Source organism: Brachycentrus maculatus, unplaced genomic scaffold (assembly GCF_059751285.1).
Source record: "Brachycentrus maculatus isolate JH-2025_06_01 unplaced genomic scaffold, ASM5975128v1 h1tg000038l, whole genome shotgun sequence".
NCBI classification, from domain to species: Eukaryota; Metazoa; Arthropoda; class Insecta; order Trichoptera; family Brachycentridae; genus Brachycentrus; species Brachycentrus maculatus.
Window position 1 is genome coordinate 203,639 of NW_028280792.1, and position 20,867 is coordinate 224,505.

Consider the following 20,867-nt stretch of genomic DNA (forward strand, 5'->3'; position numbering starts at 1 on the left):
AATAACCTCATCTTCTCTGAAGGATTCTGAGATTCGCGAATACGTTTGTAACGAACCGTTAAATGAAGGAGTGTTGAACGCGTCTGGTGATCATTTCCTGTCGAAATGGAAAATGTTATATTTTCGATTTAAAAAAAAATTACGCTAAATAAAAGCGAAGCTAACATATCGCACACCTGGATCAAAAGAGTATCGACTCAAAATAACTGTTTTTTCTGGAGACGAAAAACGTATAGTGATGTCGCCTTATTTTTTTATTTATTTTAATTTTTTATTTATTTACATAAATTGTATACATTTTAAATAAATTACACAGAACAATTAAAAAACATATTTAAAAAAAAAAATTAAAAATGCAGAGACCCACCAAGCCACATTGTGTGTCTTGCCAGTGGAGTTCTTTTCACATACGTTTTTTATTGCTCTTATTTATGTAAATAAAAAAATAAAATAAAATAAATAAATGAACACACATTTCTAAAATGTTTTATTTCGCAATGCTCGTGGGTGTACAATATTTGAGTAGCTGTCGTGAAACACGCTCTCCACCATGAACAATGTCAAAATATTACAAACTATTCCTCAAGTCAAAATATTTCTACAAAATATTCCTCGAGTTAAAATATTTTTCCTGTACGTTCCTTGCTAACAACCTAAGTAGGTGATTCTACAAGGGACTTACAACGGTATTGTTAATAAGCTCGCGTGTTGCGTGCTCTCCAATACATATTCCGCAATTAATATTCAGATATTGGGGTTAAAATAAGTAGCTGGCAGTTGCATGGAGTCGGAAAGTTTACCCTTACAAGGTAAGGCAGCTAAACCCACACTTTGAGCAACATTGGTTTGATAAAAAATTCACAAAAAACAATTTCTTGTTACTTGTAAGAAAGTCGCAATATAAATATAACAGGTGTTTTCAGATGATAAGTAAGGTATGCACCTAATGTAAAGAAAAATCGGCAGGTATGTATTATGGGATGAATGTGGAAGAGGCGAATATTGTTTGCAAAGTCAGAGTGTTGTGGTGATCTATTTTCAGTCCCTACCCGGTCGGGAAGCGATGGTTAGTTAGTTAGATAGTTACGCGAAGTTTTTGACACAGTACAGATAAATCTCGTTTTACACCGGTTCGATTTACGTCGGTTGGCGCCGGATGTGGGTTTTCCTAATCAAGAATTAGAAGAGTTGATGGAGGAATTAGATCGCTCTCAATCAGAAAATCTCCAATAAGAAGAGGAGAAAAAATTATGGAAAAACTCTAAAAACGACCTTTCTAACTCATCTCCTTTCTTCCATAGAATATTGATAACAGATGAGCTCCGTGAGAAAGACGGGGATTTCAATCTAAGTGCAATTGTTAAAGAAGCGTCACAGCTGCCGTTCGCCCTTGTACTATGATTCTGTATGAAAGGAAGCAATAATCAAATCAAAAGAAATTGGATGCTTTTTCTAAAAAAGTGTGAGAATTTAATTTCCTGCCGACGAACTGGTGAATTAATATTTATTTTTAAAAAAATGTTGATTATATTTATTCTATCTACAGTATCTACTCAATGAATTAGGGCCACCCATTATTTTTTTGAATACTCTGAAATCTTTTGGATTATTATATTTATTTTACATAAATACTTTAAGTTTTCTATTGACATCTAATATCATGTATATTACCTTCAATAATATGTAAAATATACCTGGATAATTTAAGCCTTTATAAAATTTCAAACCCTTTTTCTGAGAAAGGTCCCTAATTAGCACAGGTAGACAGATAGTTGAAAGTTCAAAAAATAGTCCTATCTCATTTATTAGTGAAGTTTCTTCAGTTCTGGTTGTTGCTTTGTTTAGAGAGGTTATATAGTTATCGTGTCTTGTGAAAAAAACTTAATTTTTAATTTTAGTTCATAAATTATAATTTTTTTTTGTAAACACAAGTGTTTTTTTTGAAAAGGACAAAATGGGAAAAAGTAAAGACATTTCTGAGGAAAAAAAGTCTAGTGTTATAGTGCTACTGAAATTAAGAATACTATCTAATAGAGAAATTTCAAAAAAAGAAAACGTTTCTCGTCAAACAGTGGACAGAATTTCAAAATCAATAAAAAATCAGTCACCCGCCACCAGCAATCGGCGAAAGAACTGTCGTAGGATTAGAAAAACAACACCGAGGACTGATCGAAAAATCGTTCAAAGTGCCTTAGAAAACCGTAGTGCATCAGCAAAAACATTAAAAATAAAATTGGAAGAAGAGGGTATAAATATATCGGTATCAACACTGAGGCGACGTCTTTACGAAGTAAATCTGAAATGCAGGCGCCCTGTAAAAGTACCAAAATTGACACCACGAATGAAAGCGGATCGATTAAAATGGGCCAGGCTACATCGAAATTACTCGGTAGATGATTGGAAAAAGGTATTTATTTAAATGTAATTTTCAACATATCATTTTAGTAAATAAACTTATATATTTGAATTAAACTTAAATTTTCATTATTTTTCAGGTCATCTTTAGTGATGAGTGCCGGTTAGAAGCCGTGACAGAGAGCCGTCGATTCGTCAGGAGAACACCAATGGAACGTTACAATGAGGCCTGTGTGGTAAAAGTTATCAAACACCCCCTGCAACAATGATATGGCCATGTATTATTAACAATTTACCTGGGCCGTTGTTTTTCGTGGAAGGAACAATGAACCAAAATTCCTATAAGCAGGTCCTCGAACGAATTTTATTGCCCTTCTACCATACACTCGACCCAACAGAAGGTCCATACACCTTCATGCAGGATGGGGCACCTTGCCACCGGGCTAAATCAATAATAATTTTTTTTCTAACAAAAATCTGCCTTTGCTCCCCTGGCCTGGAAATTCTCCGGACCTTAATCCTATAGAAAACGTATGGAGCATGTTAAAAAATAAGGTATACTCATTTCCAAATCTGACAGTAGACTGTCTAAAAAAAAATATTCAAAAAATTTGGTCAGAAGACGAAGAAATAAAAAACATGATAAAACAGTGCATTTTAAGTATTCCAAAAAGAATTGAGGCAGTTATTTCTGCCAAAGGTGGAAATACTAAATACTAACTATATTTATATGAAAGTGTATGCATAATTTAAGCGTAATAAAGTGTTCATGTGTAAATAAAATTCAAGGTTGTTTTATTCAAGGTTTTCTCTGAGTTATTCCTGTTTGAATTGAGAAATTGCGCGAAATTCTGCGTGGCCCTAATTCATTGAGTAGATACTGTATATTATTTATTTTGTAAACGTATTTAAACTGAATTTTTAAATACGTTTACGATTTACTTTTAATATATGCTATGAATTATCGATAAAATTAAGAAAGGTGTGTTGAGATGGTGTGGAACGTACGAGTGAGGAAAGAACGGTTAAACAAATTTATGAAGCGAAAGTAGTTGGAAAAAGAAGAGGAAGACCGAGGTTGGCACGATCAGGTATGTCAAATACTTGAAAGCGGCCGGGTCGAAGCGAAAAATGTTTGCAAAGACAGGGTGGTGTGGCGTTCCATTATTTCTGCCTACCCCTGCGGGGAAGCGGCGTGATGGTTAGTTAGTTAGTTAGTTATGTATAGTATAAAAGGCAAAATAGAAGGTCGACGAGGTGTGGACAGAGGGCAGATCTCCTGGCTCCGGAATATACGAGATAGGACGGGGATCAGGACCGTCGAGGCTCTGTTTAAAGCTGCCCGAGACAAGGACAATTACTCTCAAGTAATAGTCGACGTCACGGGGACCGAACAGAAGAAGATAAGCCATGTATTAAATAAACATGTTAGATTGTTCTCAGAATTTTGACATGGAACCTTTATATCGTCTATTATATTTGTGTTTATTTTACGCCGGTGTCTGTTGGAAAAGAAACTCGGCGTAAAACGAGGTTTACCTGTACTTTATAAAAGACTTAAAAATAGAGATTTTTCTCAAATTTTGTCGCGAAAAGTTCCCGATTAATCTACGCACGGCACACCGGATTCAAATTCCCGTAAATTGAAAGTCCCGCGTCGCAATTAGATTCAAGCGAAGTACCGCGAACTGAAGCACTCCTTCGAGAGAACAACTCCAGCGGGACTCGAGTCAGGCGCGATACTTGGTTATATCTCGCGCCAAGTGGAACTTTCAAGTGCAGATTTTCCACGAGGGGATATACCGTACAGCTTGAATCGGGTGGGATTACGGAAAGGCAAGTCGACTGAAAGACCCACCAGAACTTTTATTAGAGTGAGTAATAGATATTTATTTGACTTTTTTCGATTCCTGCCGATATTAGATGAAAGTATAACATCTTGGGTGTGTCTAAATACTTGATCAAAAATCTTCATTATCTCCAATTAGGAATTATTACATACACATTATCAGATACAAACAAACAGAGTTTTTTCAATGTACAAAAAAAAATCTTCTCACCATAGATGTCTCTAGTGAAATTCTAGTGAATTCAAGCACTATGTTTAGAATTTAAAACAAAATACAAAAAAATGAGTAGTGTGGTTGTCAATCATGGGTAGAATTGGTGAATGTCACACGCGTGTAAAGTGATCACTCAACCAGCCCATGACAGATCATTATCATTATTATATTTTATAAATCGAAAACCCCGAAATCTAAAAGAAATCTCTCAAATCTGAACGTGGATTTTCAAGGTCGCGGTTAGTTATATAATTTTATACATTTATACTTTGTTCATAGAATCGAGATTCAGACAGTCCGGATCTCAGCGGGACCACCGGACTAATCGAGGACTTCCACTATAAAGTAAACGCCGTAATCCATCATGACATTATAATCATTATAACCCTCCAAAGTTTTAAAGGAAATAAAAATATGTAATTAGAAAGTCGGGGGTTGTTAAAAATTAGTACCGCTCGCGACCCACCCTGAAACTTTAGGGTGGAATATTGAAGCGGCCATAAAACCACTCTTATATTTAAAGGGCAAATAATGCTGTACGACATTTTTTTCGACGAAAGTAAAAATATAAAAAAACAAAGTACAGTCGACAGCAAATAATTGGTTGAATTTTACGGGCATTCATATTATAAGTTGTATAATATCCCATATCACTCATAAAATTTTAATCGACTTTTGAGGGGACACTTTTAGGGTCCTAAGAAACAATTATGCCAAAAATCAAAACTATTAATTTTAATTTACGTTTTACTTGGTAAATAGTGGTATTGTCTATGTAAAACTAAAACAAAACATTGATAGATATTAACACAAAGTGACTAATAGTTAATAAAACTATTAAATTTATTCTGAGGTTTGAATTAAATTACGCGTTTCTTGAATGTTTTTCGCAGATACTTTGTGGCACATTTTATAAACTTTATCAAATAAAACAACTTTGTTTGTAAGGAAGGGTAATTAACTATAACCTAACTATGAGTATTTTAATGTTTTAGAATTAGTGCATAAACCCTGACGATGACAAGGTTCTTGTCGAAACCAGTCGGAAAAAGTGTACCATTAAAAGTGGTAAAAATAAAACAAAGTTGTTTATAAAGTTTAAACTATGCGTAATTTGTCTGGACTATACTGGACTGAGCTCTACCACAGTGACATGATTTGAAACCCAAAAACACAAGGATGAAGGTACATTGCAGGGAAAAAATTAAAGCTAGCAAAATCGACATTCAAGCTAGCGGCTCCGGACTGTTGGAAGGTCGACGCTAAGAAATAATAAATCGTAATGGTGATGGTTCAATTTCTCAAACGTTTGAGAAAAATCTCCCGTGTCGTGCTAAGTTTGAATCAAGGTTGAGCAAATATTGATGATAATAAAAATAATATTAAAACATCTCAAGTGTGTATCTTGATATGAGATAAAAGGAGAGAAAGCGGAAAGAAAGATAATGTATATACAGTATCTACTCAATGAATTAGGGCCACCCATTATTTTTTTGAATACTCTGAAATCTTTTGGATTATTATATTTATTTTACATAAATACTTTAAGTTTTCTATTGACATCTAATATCATGTATATTACCTTCAATAATATGTAAAATATACCTGGATTACTTAAGCCTTTACAAAATTTCAAACCCTTTTTCTGAGAAAGGTCCCTAATTAGCACAGGTAGACAGATAGTTGAATATTCAAAAAATAGTCCTATCTCATTTATTAGTGAAGTTTCTTGAGTTCTGGTTGTTGTTTTGTTCAGAGAGGTTATATAGTTATCGTGTCTTGTGAAAAAAACTTAATTTTTAATTTTAGTTCATAAAGTATATTTTTTTTTTGTAAACACAAGTGTTTTTTTTGAAAAGGACAAAATGGGAAAAAGTAAAGACATTTCTGAGGAAAAAAAGTCTAGTGTTATGGTGCTACTGAAATTAGGAATACTATCTAATAGAGAAATTTCAAAAAAAGAAAACGTTTCTCGTCAAACAGTGGATAGAATTTCAAAATCAATAAAAAATCAGTCACCCGCCACCAGCAATCGGCGAAAGAACTGTCGTAGGATTAGAAAAACAACACCGAGGACTGATCGAAAAATCGTTCAAAGTGCCTTAGAAAACCGTAGTGCATCAGCAAAAACATTAAAAATAAAATTGGAAGCAGAGGGTATAAATATATCGGTATCAAAACTGTGGCGACGTCTTTACGAAGTAAATCTGAAATGCAGGCGCCCTGTAAAAGTACCAAAATTGACACCACGAATGAAAGCGGATCGATTAAAATGGGCCAGGCTACATCGAAATTACTCGGTAGATGATTGGAAAAAGGTATTTATTTAAATTGAATTTTCAATATATCATTTTAGTAAATAAACTTACATATTTGAATTAAACTTAAATTTTCATTATTTTTCAGGTCATCTTTAGTGATGAGTGCCGGTTAGAAGCCGTGACAGGGAGCCGTCGATTCGTCAGAAGAACACCAATAGAAAGTTACAATGAGGCCTGTGTGGTAAAAGTTATCAAACACCCCCCTGCAACAATGATATGGTCATGTATTATTAACAATTTACCTGGGCCGTTGTTTTTCGTGGAAGGAACAATGAACCAAAATTCCTATAAGCAGGTCCTCGAACGAATTTTATTGCCCTTCTACCATACACTCGACCCAACAGAAGGTCCATACACCTTCATGCAGGATGGGGCACCTTGCCACCGGGCTAAATCAATAATAAAATTTTTGTCTAACAAAAATCTGCCTTTGACCCCTGGCCTGGAAATTTTCCGGACCTTAATCCTATAGAAAACGTATGGAGCATGTTAAAAAATAAGGTATACTCATTTCCAAATCCGACAGTAGACTGTCTAAAAAAAAATATTCAAATAATTTGGTCAGAAGACGAAGAAATAAAAAACATGATAAAACAGTGCATTTTAAGTATGCCAAAAAGAATTGAGGCAGTTATTTCTGCCAAAGGTGGAAATACTAAATACTAACTTTATTTATATAAAAATATTTGCATAATTTAAGCGTAATAAAGTGTTCATGTGTAAATAAAATTCAATGTTGTTTTATTCAAGGTTTTTTCTGAGTTATTCCTGTTTGAATTGAGAAATTGCGCGAAATTCTGCGTGGCCCTAATTCATTGAGTAGATACTGTAGATTGGAAGAAGAATTTCCAAACTTACAATCTATTTTCTCCTAAATTTGCACGCAATACTCCAAATAAACGGTCAACAAATACATTGTATAAGATTCGCTGATGACATCGCCCTGATAGCAGAGGACGAGAGTGACATGAACCACATGTTAAACACTCTCTCTAATGCTCTGGATAAGTTCCATTTGAAAATTAATGCCGCCAAAACAAAATCAATGATCGTTGAAAAAGAGCAATCTGACCTCCATCCAACAATACTTCTCGGAAATAGAGTAATTCAACAGTTGGATCAATTCTGTTATCTGGGTAGCACGCTAACATATAACAATAAATGTACCCTAGACATAAAAAAGAGGATAACGCTAGCCAAGCAAACTTTTATGAAAAAGTACAGCCTCCTTTCAAACAAACATTTAAAAATTGAAGTAAGAAAAGGATTCATAAAGGCTTTTGTTTGGAGTGTTTTGTTGTATGGGTGTGAAACCTGGACCATCCAAAAGTACGAAAAAGACCGGCTTGAAGCATTTGAGACGTGGGTTTGGAGGAAGATGACCAAAACATCATGGGTCGTAAGGAAGTCCAACGAAAAGGTGTTGCAGGACGTAAAAGAAAGAAGAGAGCTTATAAATCATATTTTGAAGAAGAAGGCCAAGCTAATAGGGCACTCAATTAGACATAGCACCTTTCTTAGCAACATCTTCGAAGGAAGAATCTTGGGAAAACGAACAAGAGGCCGCCCAAGAACTTCATACTTCCAGGATTTGAAGCGGCTCATGGACGTCTCCTCCTATTCGCAGCTCAAGAGGATGGCGACTGACAGAGACAAGTGGCTGACACAACAAGGCGCTGCCTTTAGAAGATGATGATGACTCCATATAAAAGTATAACAGTAATATTAATTTAATTTCTTATTTTTGAATTTCAATTCGAGTTTCACTTGGTAAATACCACTATTTATTAAAATCTCTTGAAATTCTGCATCATTTTCAAAAACCGTATAACAAACGTGAAATGCGTCGAAACACGTGTCACAATTTTAAGAAACACTACGGCATCGGTCTATTTAACTGCCCGATCGGATTTTATTGCTTTGGGTCGAAAATGGTGTTCAAAAAATTATTAAGTTTTAATATTTTCTGGTGATATTTTTGCTCGTTATAGCCGAGAAGTAGCTCGTTATAACCGTACATAAATGTTGGAAGAAAATCAGAAACCAAAATGACAACGAATTTTTCCTCGTTATATCCGAAATCTAGCTATAACCGTGCTCGTAGTAACCGAGTTTGACTGTAGTAGTATTTACCAAGTAAAAATTAAATTTAAAATGGATAGAAATTACAACAAAGGGACTGCCAAATCAGTGAAGAATTATTTTTGGTAATTTTTAAAAAAATAATATATTTGCATGCTAAATAAAACTAACGTGTAAAGGTTTAGATTATCTTTTAAACTACTGAGAATTTTATAAAAAAGGAACATATATAAATTTTAATCTGTTTTGATCTTGGAAAAAATGCATTTACTTAGATAATACAAAAATTTAATCTACTACTTTCAACTAATTTTGAAAATAAATACAACACTATTTAACAGTGACCTCGCAAGGCGAAACAGCTATCAACAAAATAAAAGCAAATCAGTAGAACCATAAGTCATGTTTAAATTAAAAATAAACAACAATTACATACTTATACGTATATTATTTTTTGACATCTCATCAAAGATGAAGAAGAATATGGAAGCCTGGCCATTTACGGGGCTGACGACCGTCATAGGCTGGTTTAAGTGATCACTTTACACACGTGTAACATTCACTAATTCTACCCATTATTGACAACCACACTACTCAAATTCTTGGAAGTTCTATATATATGGACCAATTTAGAAACCTTGTTCTTGAATCACTAGAACTTAACTAGAGACATCTATTGGTGAGATGTAAAGAAGCAGAAACCCTTGGAGAAATTGGAGATAATCCAGATTTTGTGAACAAGTATTTGGATACACTCAAAATGTTGTACATATACGTATTGTAAACAATACAAGTCTTCAAAATAAACAGCAGGTTTTTTTTACGATGCCAACCATAAATAAATAAATAAACAAAGAAAATGTAAAAGACTGATGCACTATGAATTTTTTTATCAATTACATACAATCTTTTAGTTATTTTTTTAAAATTAAACAGAATCAACTTATAGTTTAATAATAAGTTTATCATAATTTATAATTAAATGATATTGTTTAATTAACTTGACTATTCTATATGCAACGCCATTATTTATATAATAAAAATTATTATCAATTAAAAAATTAAACTTGAATAAACTCAATTATTCATGCGTTAACGGATTGCAAGTCTAATATGGATAAAAACAACAAGAGAAAAATGGTCTACAAAACAATAAGACAAATGTACCTTACAACCGTGAATCTAAAGCCAAAAACCATATATGCGTTATAGATTTTCACACACACACTAGAGACTGGCGAACGGTCGCTCAGGGTGCACCGGATCGAGTGGAATCGATGTGGCCAAATCACTTTTCGATCGCGGTGCGGAATATCGACAAATTCCGCCAAATTCCGACGAATCCGGTAGCACGTTTTCCGACACCAGTGCCAAGTTACGAAACGTCAATCGGCCGGGTGTTTTCACACACAGGAGAGTGACGTCACCGTCGGAGGAGGCACACACACGCGACCGGCGCGCGCCGTCGCGACGCTCCAATTGGAACGACGCCAGAGCGGACGGATGAGAGAGGGAGAGAGGGGGAGAGAGATGGAGGGAGAAGGGAAGGTTCGCAGTTGGGATTGCCATCTCGCAGTCGAGTGTGCGGTAAATAAAAGTCTACGATTATTTTAGTATTCGGTACAATGTATTAACCTTTTACACGCGTCTTAGATATACCCATCCTCCCGTCACACGCGGCACTCCATTTGCGTAATCTAAATTACGACTTTAAACAATAATAACGTAAATATTTCAACAACCCGTGTTAAAGAAATCATCACCAACATTATGAAGTACGTTTCTAAATGTAAATAAACTCCTAAAACGTCACTAAATCTTGATAAATCATCGAAGATCGTTTCCCATACAAGGCCGGCGGCGCCATATAGACACTACATAAGTAGATGCATGCATATACACATCACACATACATACCGCACGTTAGAGCCGTGCGCGGGTACCGCACCAGAGCCGCCGTGAGCCGTTGTAGTTTTTATAGTTAACACTTGAAAAGGTCTTAGAATAATACACACTAAACTTAAAAAGACATAAATAACGCAACGATTGCTCTTCTATCGTCAGATGTTTATTTCTCGTGATCGCGAAAGCAATTTCAATGAAAACATATATTTCCAAAATTGTGGTGTCCACCTATTTATGTATTCTTGCCTATTCCGTAAAATCGAGAGTGCTCATCTTGTATATATAAAAATTATTTCGTCCTTTAAAAAAATCTTCGAAAAGTCCCGCTCTGTAGAATCTTCGGTTAATATTGTATCAGGATTAATACCTGAAGTGAAATGATCGAATTCATGTACTATTGGTACAAAAGGGTCTGCATCGCACGAAATTTCATCCCCTTCTTCGACTTTTATCTCCGTATCGGAAAAATAAATAGATTCGGCAGCTTCACTATTACTGTCGCTTCCGCTCATTTCAAAATCCGAGTCTATTGACTCCAGATTTTTCAAAATTTCATCACCGCTAAGACCAGGACCTGACATTTTAAATTTAAGAAGTAAACTAAAATATATATACTTAAAAATCACTTTTTTTAAATCACGTAATTGTTACTATACTTTTTCTTGACACTACATAAATCATTTTACGAAATTTTTTAATGAATAAAACGAAAAAAGTTTAAAACACAATAAAGTTCGATTCACTTTCTACAGATATTAAAATATCTCACTAAGCATTTTGTACTAAAAACAGCCACCACATGATTATTGTTTGCATATTAAATAATGCTTCACGTCCTTAATAAATTAAATCAACTTAATAAGATTAATGATAGTTTTTCACATTCGCAAAATAAAGAGTACTTATGTTTCGAGTCGGTGCAGGTCACCGCTTATCTGAACCAAATACGCGCTTACGTCACACGCTCGCTACGGCGCGGGAACATTTAAATCTGCTGTTGATTTAATCAGAATTAGGGCTTGTCTTTAAAGTGTCGTCTGGTTGGCTGGGAACCTTATTTTAGACTGATGCCAAAAGATGTCAGTAGTGTAATGATTCAAGATTTTTTAGAGTATAAGTTTCACCACCGGCCAGTATATTTTCATTCAAATATCGCGGGAGAAACTTCGCGGCTCCTATATGAGTCGCCCGCGTACGAGGCAAGTATAGGGCGACTCACCCGTGAGTCGCCCGCGGCCGTCGGGTTAAATCCATTGGGTTGATTGTTTAATGGCAGATTTTTTTGGGACCATGTCCAACAAATCCAAATTCATAAATCCATTTTTGACATCTCGACATGGATGAAGAATAAAATACTAGTCACGCTGTTTCTCTCCAATGAAGAGACTATGTTCTTGTGCTTGGAGAGGGACTTACACTCATTGTTTATTGTTTATACAATATTGTCAAAGTAATATTAAAGTAAAATATTTAGAGATTTTATAACAATATTTTTAACATATCAAAGATAAAGAAGAATATGTAAGTCTGGGTATTTACAGGGCTGGTAACCTGTTATAGGCTGGTTGAGTGATCACTTTATGCACTAGCTACATTCACCATTCTACCCATGATTGACAACCATACTACTCAAAAATTTTAAACTCCTACATATATCATTAATCTCGTGACACTGTATATTAATTCACTGAAGCCATCTATGGTGGGATGAGAAAGCTTTTATTTAGAAAGGACTATATTATTTAGGTGCAAGTAAGATCCGAACCCTGGATTATTTTTACACGCTGGGAAATGCCTGTAAACATGATTTTCAAATTTGTATGCAGCTTATTATTATATAAAAATAACTCTCGGTATTGACAGTGCTTACTTAACGCTAGGTCTTTCCTAGGTCGTGAACCCTAGAATGCTCAAAAACCATTATTTTCATAAAACAACGATAAAACCTTCATCTTCATGAGTAGAATTATGTGAATGTTATACGTGTGTAAAGTGATTACTTAACCAAAGCCTATGAGGATCGTAAACCCTGTAAATGCCCAGATTTCTATATTCGTCTTCATCTACATATGTTGAAATGTCAATAATATAAAATTAATTTTCAGTCGATTTGATAATGTTATATGTTATGTTATGTTGTCTTTCCAACTCAAAAAAACGATAATTCAAATTCCAAATGCAAGATGGTCCACCCTTTACAATGATGCTCCTCAGCTGTGTCTGCTTTTCAATTATCAACCGCAAGATGATAATTGAAGCAGATGAACAGCAATAACGAAATAATTAAGGCCAACAGCTTGGTACTTTAATTGACAATTAGATCACATAAACTTCAACTACTGGCAATTCTCGAAGTCTCGAGATGTTTCGACCAATTTTATCACTTCAACGGATAAAAAAATTTTGAACGAGATACTACACATATTTACCTATTTCTTTCAAACTTTTTAGTAGTTACTATTTAACTTGTACAGAATATATCGTAGTCGTACAGGAGAAAGTGCATTTGTTTACAAAAACGTGATCATTGACTTATTTGATATCTTATTAGCTTAATATTGTCCTGAAAAAATCCCAAAGCGATTTTAAACTTGGAAGTATGACATGTTGACTTGTTAAAAATGACAAACTGCATTGATGTTTATTTTCTTGCCAAACAAAATTCACTTAAATGGCCCTCCTGAACTATTTACATTTCGTTAGTTGGTCACTTTCTCCTGTACGACTACGATATGTACATCGGAAGGCTTATTGCTAAGAAGGAATATCTTTCAACTGACCAAAAAGCATCATACCATCGTCCATGTCATTACAAGCGCTATTGAGGTAGAATTTTATGAAAATACCGTTATATTAATCATACAATTATTATTGGTATTATGGCATTACCATAAATTATATTGATTGTGATTTCTGTGCTTTGTTGGGAGATAAAAATATTTGTGTGCAATATCAATACAGCGAATCGTCCGGCGAAATGTGCATCGTTCAATTGGTCCGGTACAAGTGAGCGGATCACTTGAGCGATGCGGTTCCACTGAGCCGGATCTTCCGAACGAACGGATCCTTCCCAACCCCACTTATAATCAGCGCATAAATATGGTCGTTAACCTAATTCTATTCAGGCCGGCGATAAGTTTCAGGCCGGATTTCAGCACGTGTCCGTAACCCGGCTTCAGGAACCAACGAGCATCCCCTGAATAAAACATTACATCACTGGAGGTAAAAAAAGATACGTTATTAAATATTTATTTGTTAAGTGATCCATCTAGCAAGAAATCACAAGAGATTGAGAGAAAAAAATAATTATAAAAAAATACGTAAAAAAAAAAATTAAAAAATATATTTTGATATCTGAATATGGATGAAGAAGAGTATGGGTCAGGGTATTAACAGGGCTTATAATCCGTCATAAGTTAGTTTAAGTGATAACTATATAAAAATGATCACTTAAACTAGCCTACGACGGGTCGTAAGCCCTGTAAATACCCAGATTTATTATTCTTCATCTATGTTGAGATATAAAAATATAAAAATGTAAAAATAACTTCATTTATCGATTTGGCAGTCACTGTGTGGTAATATCTATTCACTTTTTATTCAATTTTTACTTGGTAAATACCAATATTTCTTAAAATCTATAAATTCCACTGATAAACAATAAAAAAATAATGAATGAATAAAAATTACGAACATATTTTACCCTCTCTTTATCCTTCAACGTCCCAAGGACACAACTCTAAGATTTGGACTTAGCTGCACATACGGTGTTTGAAAATGATGCGGAATGCATTAAAACTCATTTATTACCCATCAGAGTAATAAATGAGAGAGAGTCCAGAGTTTTCCAGAGTCCCGGGAGCACAGACCAGAAACAAAAAAATATTAAAAATCCCTAAAATGCACACCAAGTCCTACCAAAATTCATTTTTCAATCGAGCCTGCGATATGTGCAATGTAATGCTTAATGAAATAGACACCAATAATGTTTCTTTTAATACGTTCAAGACAAATATTGTTGATGTCTATTTGACTAGTTGGTAAAGAAAATTTCTATTATTTGATAAATACATGTAATGTAAGTTTATTTATGTAGTTATAATTTTATGTACATGACGGTTTATTTTTATTTTTAGAGTCCTTAAGTGAAAACCTCTAATTGGAATATATATATTTTTTTTAATTGTCTTATATTATGTTATTTTTGTTAAATAACTTGGTTTTCCAATAAAAAATAAACAAATAAATACAAAAAAAAACACTTGTCACAATAGATTATAAGAAATAGAGATATTTACCAAGTAAAATTAAATTACAAATAGAAAGGTATTACCAAAAAGTGACTCCCGAATGAAATGTACTACGTTTGTTATGACTGTTTTTTTAAGCCCCAACCCAATTATGCCTTCCTCGTCCTTCAACGTCTCATTTAATGTTTGGTAATGATGTCAAATACATCAAAATACGTGTCACAATAGGTTTCTTTTAAATGTAAACGTATTTACAAAACACGAGTTAAATGTATTTTTAAAAAATCACATGGTTAAAATAATTGTATATATATGTATTGTATTGTATTGTGTTGTTACAATGTAAGCGTTTAAGCCAGTTCGTAAATAAAAGGTTCAAAGCGGTCAACAGTGATTTAAGGTCAATCCTCACTTAGTCAAGATCTAAGGAAAAACGCTATAAGTGCCCTTTCACTTGGTTACCTCTTAAGTTGCTTGGCAGAGTAGCGCCACTAAACAGTATTCTTCTTCTTCTTCTGACCCCTACCCGCACTCAAGGGTGAATAGAGCCCAGATGCAATGTTGATTTGATCGTTAATTATAGGCAAGATAATCAGCCCTACGAGTCAAGTACCGGTCCAAGGTAATATTGAATACAGACAGTAAAGCCGCTTGTGCACTACACGGAATTTCACCGTCCGGCAGTCCGGTTTTGAAAAATGAAAGCGACTACGACAGTTTAGCGTGATCGAATTTACGCGCAATGTATTCACGCACCGATCATGAGCACCGATCCGAAGAAAGATGGGCAAAAGCACAAACCAATCCAAGCCAATCATCGTTTTAAAACGCTAACTGATGTGCCGGACGGTAAAATTCCGTGTAGTGCAACGCCCTGTCAGTATAAGTACACAATAATATCAATTAAATAAATCCTTCTATCGTTAAATGAGTTCAGGTATGCAGACCGAGCGCTCTGGCCATTGCTGCTTTTTTTCTTTTACTCTCATATACGCATACATTGACAAAATAATTACTTCTCAATTTTGTTATACTTCTAAAGTTCGTACGAAATCCGGTAGGCGGGCGTATATAACAACCGGAATCAATGTCGAAATTTGATCAGAACAAAAATCGACTTCAAATATTGACGGTTTACAATATTTTCAATAATTTAGAACATTTTACTATTTATTTTTCAGACACTTATCCCCATTGGTGCATCGGGCACAACATATTATCGACGCAGTGTAAATAAATAAATAATCAAATATGAAGGTTAAGTGATCAGTCCGGCTTTCAGGTACCAGTCTTATAGAGCAATAGAGTAATACTATTACTATCCTAGTAGAGTAATATTATTATTGGAGTAAATAAAGTATTTTTTATTCTGATCCCTCGAGAATCGAGCTCGCGACCTCAAACCCAGCAACTAACCACCACACTATGGAGGTGGACAAATCCTACGTCCCCTAGCATCATCGGGTGTGGATAAGGGTAAAAGGAATACTTTTACATACTTTTATGCAAAAGTCCATCCATCACTCATTCTAGATAAAATATAACGTAAAAGTGAAATAAATTCATAGTTATTGGGTAGATATACTTATTTCATTGATTGATTCGGCAGTCACTTTTGATAAAATATACATATCTTTTTTTAATTTATTTTTATTTTTTTAATTATATTTTAAAATGATTTGAAATGTATATAAATCATATTAAAAATGCGTGTTTTGATTAATATTGTGTTTTTGTTAAATATCGCAATTCCAAAGGACCATCGTCGTGTCTCGGTGGCGATTCTCTGGTCACCGTGCGCACGGAGGTTAAGGCGAACAAAGCGGCGCGCTGGTTGTACATATGTATATTTATTTACCGGACGGGTAAATAGGGTTACACAATCAGGCCGCATAAATAGTATAATACGGGGGTACAAAAAGCGGCGCGTCGACTCAAGCAATCCCGATTATGCACATAAATTTCAAGTCCACGTTTTTAGACGCCATTCCCGAAATAACACCGAAGGAAAGCGTCTAACGTACGTATCAAGAGGGGAAGAAAATGAAAAATATCACTTTTTCAAACAATATTACAATTTCATACAGAGAGGTATAGTCTCCTTGAGGGATTCGTACACCTTCTTTACACGTATTTCTCTTAAAACTCTTGTCTGCATCCATTGGTGCATAGAGCACTGCATAGTATTGACCGAATCATATCGCTTATTTCTTAAATCTGACATTAAATACCAAAGTCGGAAGTTACGTTACAAATATCATAAAATTTCTAACGTTTTTTACTTTACCTAGACACGAAATCTCGTAAGTTGGAGGTTACGTAGCAAATATCGTAACATGTCTATAGCTTTTTACTTTAACTAAACACGAAATCTCGTAAGTTGGAGGTTACGTAGCAAATATCGTAACATTTCTATAGCTTTTTACTTTAACTAGACACGAAATCTCGTAAGTTGGAGGTTACATAGCAAATATCGTAACATTTCTATAGCTTTTTACTTTAACTATACACGAAATCTCGTAAGTTGGAGGTTACGTAGCAATTATCGTAACATTTCTATCGCTTTTTACTTTAACTAGATACGAAATATCGTACGTTGGAGGTTACGTAGCAATTATCGTAACATTTATATCGCTTTTTACTTACTTTAATCTGACACGAAATCTCGCAAAGGAAAGGTTGCGTAGCAAATATCGTAACATTTTAATCGCTTTTTACTTAAACCCGACACGAAATATAGTAAGTTGGAGGCTACGTAGCAAATATCGTAACATCTCTGTTGCTTCTTACTTTACCCTTACATGAAATCTCGTAAGTATGTTACATAGCAAATATCTCTGCATGTCTATCGCTATTTACCTTAAGCTGACACGAAATCTTTAAGTTGGAAGTTACGTAGCAAATATAATAAAATTTCTATCGTTTTTTTTCCTAGTACTTCAAATCGTCGGGTATGTATGAGGAGATGCGTGAATGTGGAGGAGGCGTAAATTGTTTGCAAAGAACGTGTTTTTTCATTCTCCCTGCCTACCTCTGCGGCGAAACAGCATGTCGGTTAGTTAATTATTTAAATATATAAATTGAACTCACGTGTTTGGAGTACCGGCGACGCTCGACGAGCTGAACGGAGAGTCATCAGCGTCGTAGAAATCGTCTTCTTCCTCTGAACTCGAGTACGACGTGTCAGGGACGACCAGCGTCATTCCGGATCCTGAAATGGAATTTGCAATCAACCACTGCATTACGACAATTCTTAACCTCTCGAGTAGTAAGACACTAATGACACTTCAAAACATCGCCTGTTCAGTTGGTAAATCTTATCCGCACCCGATGGTGTATAGGGCACTGCATCATATAAACAAAGTGTTATCTTGATCGTTCACACACGGAGGAAAGGTGATCAGCCCTCCACTTCAGATGCCAGTCCAGGGTAATATTGAATAAATGTTAGAGTGAAAAATCACTTATATTTATTTGACCCCAACCTGGGCATCGAACCCGGGACCTCCGAAAATTACACTACAGAGGTGGACAATATCTATTCAAACATAACCTTACCTAACCTAACCTAACCAAAAAGAATGCGACAGACGAAAAATACCATTTGAAGACTTTCCAAAAGTATTAAAAAATTGAAATCACTCTCCAGGATGTTTGTGTGCTTTGCTAAATTAATTATAGATAAAATAAGACATATGAACAAGTAGAGAGGCTGGAATTCAAAGCTTGTCATATAAAACTGTGATACAAATATATTTAAAATGTAAAATACGTGGACGAAAATTCCACATAACAAACTGCGATACAAATATACTGAAAATGTAAAATACATGTTAACTTTTTTCCTACAGATAACCCCTTTCCGGTTAAGGTTTCTCATGGTTCCCTTGACACTAGGACAAATGTCAGAAAGTATAAATGTTGTAAATAAATTATCTGGTCAAATTATAAGCTTAAATAATAAAAATGAAAATGGTATTTTCTGGCGTTTCTCATGTGTGTGATTATAATCCAGGATTCGGACCTAACATACTAATATAAGAGTTTCTGCTTAGTAAAAAGCTTCTTTACATCTCACCAATGGATGTATTTAGTGAAGTTCTAGTGATTCATGAACAAGGTTTCTGAATTGGTTCATATATATGTAGAACTTTCAAGAATTTGAATAGTGTGGTTGTCAATAATGGGTAGAATTGGTGAATGTTACACGTGTGTAAAGTGATCACTTAAACCAGCCTATGACGGTCGTCAGCCCCGTAAATGCCCAGACTTCCATATTCTTCTTCATCTTTGATGAGATGTCAAAAAATAATATGAAAATAACTCCTGTAATTAGAGATAATCCAGATTTTGTGAACAAGTATTTGGACACACTCAAAATGTTGTAAAGTGTAACTAGCCCATGACAACAGAGATTTATATATATAATATTAAACCCTTATCCGCACCCCAACGGTGCATAGGGCACTGTGTCATATAAACGCAGTGTTATCTTGATCGTTTTACACATGAAGGAAAGGTGATCAGCCCTCCGCTTCAGGTACCAGTCCATGGTAATATTGAATAAATATTACAGTGAAAAAATCACTTATATTTATTTTACCCCCCTTGGGAATCGAACCCGGGACCTCCAGAACGGTAGCCGAGCGTGCTGACCATTACACTACGGAGGCGGAAAAAAACTTAGAATCACACACAAAATAACTAACAACGCATAAAACAGTACACAAAACACTTAAACGTAAAATCATACATAAAAGCACTAAAATTAATAACAGTCCACAAATATAACCTTAATCATAAAAAAACATAATCTAACCTAACCCACCGCAAATGAACACTGATTGAATCTTGTTTATAATAACAGGCCGGTAAGGCAAACGAATTATTTTTGCTATATAAATATTTCTGTATATAAAAACAACATAAAAGATTCATTTATATTTAAAAAAAAGGTCGTCCTGTTTATGAAATTTAACCGGAAATACTCCTTACCGGAAAAGTTTGTACGTCAAAAAAAATTACTGACCTGGTGAAGAAATCACTTCGTTCAAAATCATTATCCACAGAATTTACTTAAGTATTTGCGGTCAATTATTTAAGTAAAATAGCTCAATTTCACTGCAAAGAAAAACTGATAAATGGATCATTTGAAGATCAAATATGAAACTTTTCATCGATCATTCGAGGGTATAAAACACTTAATTTGTCACTTACAGAAGTAAGAACAAGGGATATTATTTAAGTGAAACAGTTCAATATCACGGTAAAGAAAACTGATCAATGGAAAGATCGATTATGGAACATTTTCATCGAACATTTGAGGTGATAAAACACTTAATTTGTCACCAAATAGACGTAAGAAGAATTTAGATTATTTAAGCGCTTAATTTTTCACAAAATAGAAGTAGGTATTATAAAAATACAATATAAATCAGCTATGATAACATAAGAGAGTAAACACAACCGCGTATTTTAACTACAGACAAAACAATGTCGAAATTATCACAATCGTAATTAGGAAAATGTGTCAAAGCCAAGAAGCCGCGAACCACAATATCCCGTATTATAAAATTTACACAGCATTATCGTCAATTATCGTCGATTATCGTAAAAAAGAGCTGTAATGTGGGTTAAGCTGATCGGTGCCATGGCTGACTTATGGTTAGATATATATCTGACAGTCGAACGGCCGCAGAGAACGCCGGCCGACAGTCGGGAGCGGACAAAGCTCCAAGTCGCGTGACGAGCTTGCACAGACGCGAGCGGCGCTGCACTATTCCCATCGAATTCGCGTCGAGGCAAAAGCACCCTAAAGCGCACTCGTTTCGCAAGTGAGCCGCACAGTGGACAATCCGAGATTCGGATTGATTTAAAATATCGGAAAATTA

At 34.8% G+C, this 20,867-nt stretch overlaps 2 protein-coding genes across 3 annotated transcripts in view; both read right to left on the reverse strand.

Moving 5' to 3' along the window:
• Window positions 1-20,867, reverse strand: part of LOC148312566 (oxysterol-binding protein-related protein 9) — a 126,498-nt gene that overhangs the window by 36,013 nt on the left and 69,618 nt on the right. For both annotated transcript variants that reach the window (XM_088276247.1, XM_088276239.1), the window contains one exon: window positions 18,067-18,187. In XM_088276247.1, coding sequence (XP_088132373.1) covers window positions 18,067-18,187 — 121 coding nt within the window. The remainder of the gene's footprint in view (window positions 1-18,066; window positions 18,188-20,867) is intronic.
• The window catches only part of LOC148312568 (ceramide-1-phosphate transfer protein), a 250,325-nt gene continuing 231,852 nt past the window's right edge, over window positions 2,395-20,867 (reverse strand). Inside the window, exon 4 of the mRNA XM_088276265.1 lies at window positions 2,395-2,612. Within this exon, the coding sequence (XP_088132391.1) occupies window positions 2,520-2,612 (93 nt within the window). The 3' untranslated portion in view covers window positions 2,395-2,519. The remainder of the gene's footprint in view (window positions 2,613-20,867) is intronic.